At 37.4% G+C, this 3,183-nt stretch overlaps 1 protein-coding gene across 1 annotated transcript; it reads right to left on the bottom strand.

The window, feature by feature from the left end:
- Window positions 1-275: 275 nt before the first annotated feature.
- Window positions 276-2,900, bottom strand: LOC134848382 (ATPase family gene 2 protein homolog A-like). The gene has a single exon (XM_063865794.1). It carries the CDS (start codon window positions 2,822-2,824, stop codon window positions 506-508), a length of 2,319 nt encoding a protein of 772 aa, XP_063721864.1. The 5' UTR covers window positions 2,825-2,900; the 3' UTR covers window positions 276-505.
- Between the last annotated feature and the right edge of the window lie 283 nt (window positions 2,901-3,183).

Here is a 3,183-nt window from a genome sequence, read left to right as displayed (position 1 = left end):
GATAGATAGATAGAAAACACTTTTTTTTACATGCACAGCAACCGGCTATCCGAGTTATTTTTTGGAATCTTCGTTCCGACCAATAGAACCTATATATGATACGAAATTAGACAGCATACAAGCTTTCGTTTACACCGTCAAATCGGGCGGGAAAAAACACTAGCTACTCCATAGTTCCTTCGGTTACTTTCAGTGAAATGGTCGGATAAAAACAAATTCCATGCAGTTAAAAATTAAGTTCTGCAGGGAGAAACTACTGATACCGGCAAAACTGGTCTTTTCAAATGGTCTTTTCCTGAAGCTCAAAACTTTTATAACGATTTTTCGAATATATCAGTTCTTTAGCTCTACATCACAGGTTCGTGTACCGAAAAAAAAAATTCACCATCGTATGAAAATCTTCATCATATGAGACCATACAGAAAGAATCGCCAAAATATTTGCTCATTTTTTGTTCATTCGACAATTTCATTTTACAACCGCCTTGAGCACTTCTTTAAACTTCTCAACACGTTGCATGCTCGTAAAACGTTTCGTAGCGTTTCAAAGACTCGTTTGTTGTTTGGGGTCGAACAAAGTTTAAGGCTTGTTCAAAGTCTGATTCCAAAAGCTTGTCATCAACTGAGCTGCATTCAAAACTTCTTCTCAAAGCATTCATTGCAGCTTCATCGCATAACGCGCAAATTTCGGCCCCTGAAAAACGTTCTGTTTTTCGAACCATATTCTCCACAAAATTTTCATTATTTAGGACCAAAGCTGGCATTCGGCTAATTTTTAGCTTTACAATTTGTCTCCTAGTTTCAGAGTCCGGTAACGCCACGTAAAATAATTTATCAATTCTTCCTGGACGCAGCAAAGCTTTGTCTATGATATCAGGTCGGTTAGTTGCTGCAACAATAACAACATTTTCTAGTTTTTCTACACCGTCTAATTCTGTTAACAACTGAGTTAGAACTCGATCTGAAACATTGTTGTTAGCAGAATTTCCACGAGAAGACGCAATTGCGTCAATTTCATCGAAGAAGATGATAACAGGCGCTGCTTGGCGAGCTCTTTGGAATAACCTTCGAATCGCCTTTTCAGATTGACCAACATATTTGTCATAAATTTCAGGTCCCTTAACGCTCAAAAAATTCAAACCTGTTTCATTTGCAAGTGCTTTGGCGATCATTGTTTTTGAGCAACCCGGAGGACCATATAAAAGCAAGCCTCTCGGAGGATTGATCCCAAATTTGGCGAATTTTTCAGGATTTTTGACAGGCCATTCTATGCACTGTTTTAGTTTCGACTTAAGCTCATCTTGGCCGCCTATGTCAGACCATGTAACATGAGGAATATCTAAAACTATTTCCTTCATTGCCGAAGGTTTTACTCTTCTGAGAGCCTTTTTCAAGCTATGCAAAGAAACTAAGCCGTCCGTGTTTTCCTTTGATGCAAATTTCAAAACTGATATTAGATCAGAGGCTATGTAGCTATGCGCATCTTGGCTGAACGCTTCGAGATCTTCGTCTAAGAAAATAAAGTGAGAAAATAGTTTTTCCTGAATCTTCCGAACTAATTCGAATCTGCATTTTTGATCTGGTGGTGGAATTTCAAATTCGTGTTCGAAGTAGCCAACTCTTCTAAGGCAGGGATCCGTATTCTCATTGTCAGTAGTAGTGCCTATTACAAGAACATTTCTATCGACAGAACTTCTCAACTTATCAAAAAATTGTCTGATCACTTTGACAGGATTTTGGTCTGCAGCGTCACCTCCGGACATGATTTTTGATTTATTATGAGCTGACAATATAAAATGAAGATCATCTAAAATATAAACAAGAGGCTGATTTTCCTTCAATTTTTTCAACAATTGTGGACTTGCTTCAATCTCAGTGCAAATAGACGCGCCATAAGTTTCAAGTTCGCCAGCTATGCATTTAGCCAAAAACGTTTTACCAACACCGGATACACCATGAAGCATTATTCCACATACATGGGACATCGACTGCTTAGTCTTCAAAGGTTGGATGATTTCAGTTTTCAATCTGGTGACCAAGTCGAGGTAGCCACCAAAATCACTAAGACTTAGTTTACACTTTTCTGTCTCGCTCGGTAGATTACCATCAAGTTCAATAACAATTTCACTAGAATCATTCACACAAGCAAACTTTTCACAATTTTTAGAAGAATCAGTTACTTCAAATAAATTGTTCATCTTGCTCTCCAAAGACTGCCAAGATTCAATAAGCAAAGAGCAAGTAATTGAGTAAATTGACAATAAAGTGGATTGTCCCGTGTAAATAGTAGAGTCCAGAAGTGACTGGCGAACCATGTTTCTTATTAAATCCGAGTTCAAAACCATCGGGCTTTGCCCTAGTTCCCCGAATCTTACTTTAACTTTCACGAGTATTGCAGTCTCAATGCAGGAAGTCAAAATTGGACAAACACGAAAATAGTCTTCATTTGATAATGCAAGTTTATGATTATTGAGGGGCAGCATAACTTTTCCAGGGCCAACTTCAGAAGATGGTAGGCATCGGACAACGGTAGAAAAAGTGCCATTACGAGAAGTTACGAAACACCATGACCCTATTATTAGATTCAAATTACACATGGTTTCGAAAGATAACTTGAGATAATCTTTTTGTGAATTTTCTGGATTCGTCAGACAATCTTTAGTCAGAAGGACAGATATTTTACTTTCAAAAATGATGCAAGGCATATCAAATATCTCGCAAGCATGTTTTTCTTTAGCTTTCTGTAACATTTTGCGTTTACAGTCTATGCATTCGAACCATTCATTTCTTGATTTTTTCTTGGACGACGGCTGACTGCGGCTCATATCCTAACTTTAATTTAAAGGATTTCAGTTCAAATTAATAGACGGTCGTTGCTCATCTTTCTGACCTAGAAAAGCGCGCTTTCTGATGTGAAAAATTTAGGGCAAAGTATCATTTTCAGAAAGAAAAGTTGAAACATTTTGCCGCCTATTATTTCAGTGCTAGCATTAACGTCAAAGTTAGCAAATCAAGAGCAAATTTTACATTATCTTTTTTTTGTTTCAAGAGTGAAAACTGCAGGTTGCCAGACTCTCATCCATTTTCAAACACAGAGGATGACAATTCTCTGGATGCTTTAAAATCGACTTGATTTATTCATAAAATTTTGCCGATGTATTTATATAGCGTTGGTATGGCTATG

This window comes from Symsagittifera roscoffensis, chromosome 6, assembly GCF_963678635.1.
Source record: "Symsagittifera roscoffensis chromosome 6, txSymRosc1.1, whole genome shotgun sequence".
Classification (NCBI taxonomy): domain Eukaryota; kingdom Metazoa; phylum Xenacoelomorpha; order Acoela; family Convolutidae; genus Symsagittifera; species Symsagittifera roscoffensis.
The sequence above is the reverse complement of the archived record's forward strand: the minus strand, read 5'-3'. Positions and strand labels throughout refer to the sequence as shown.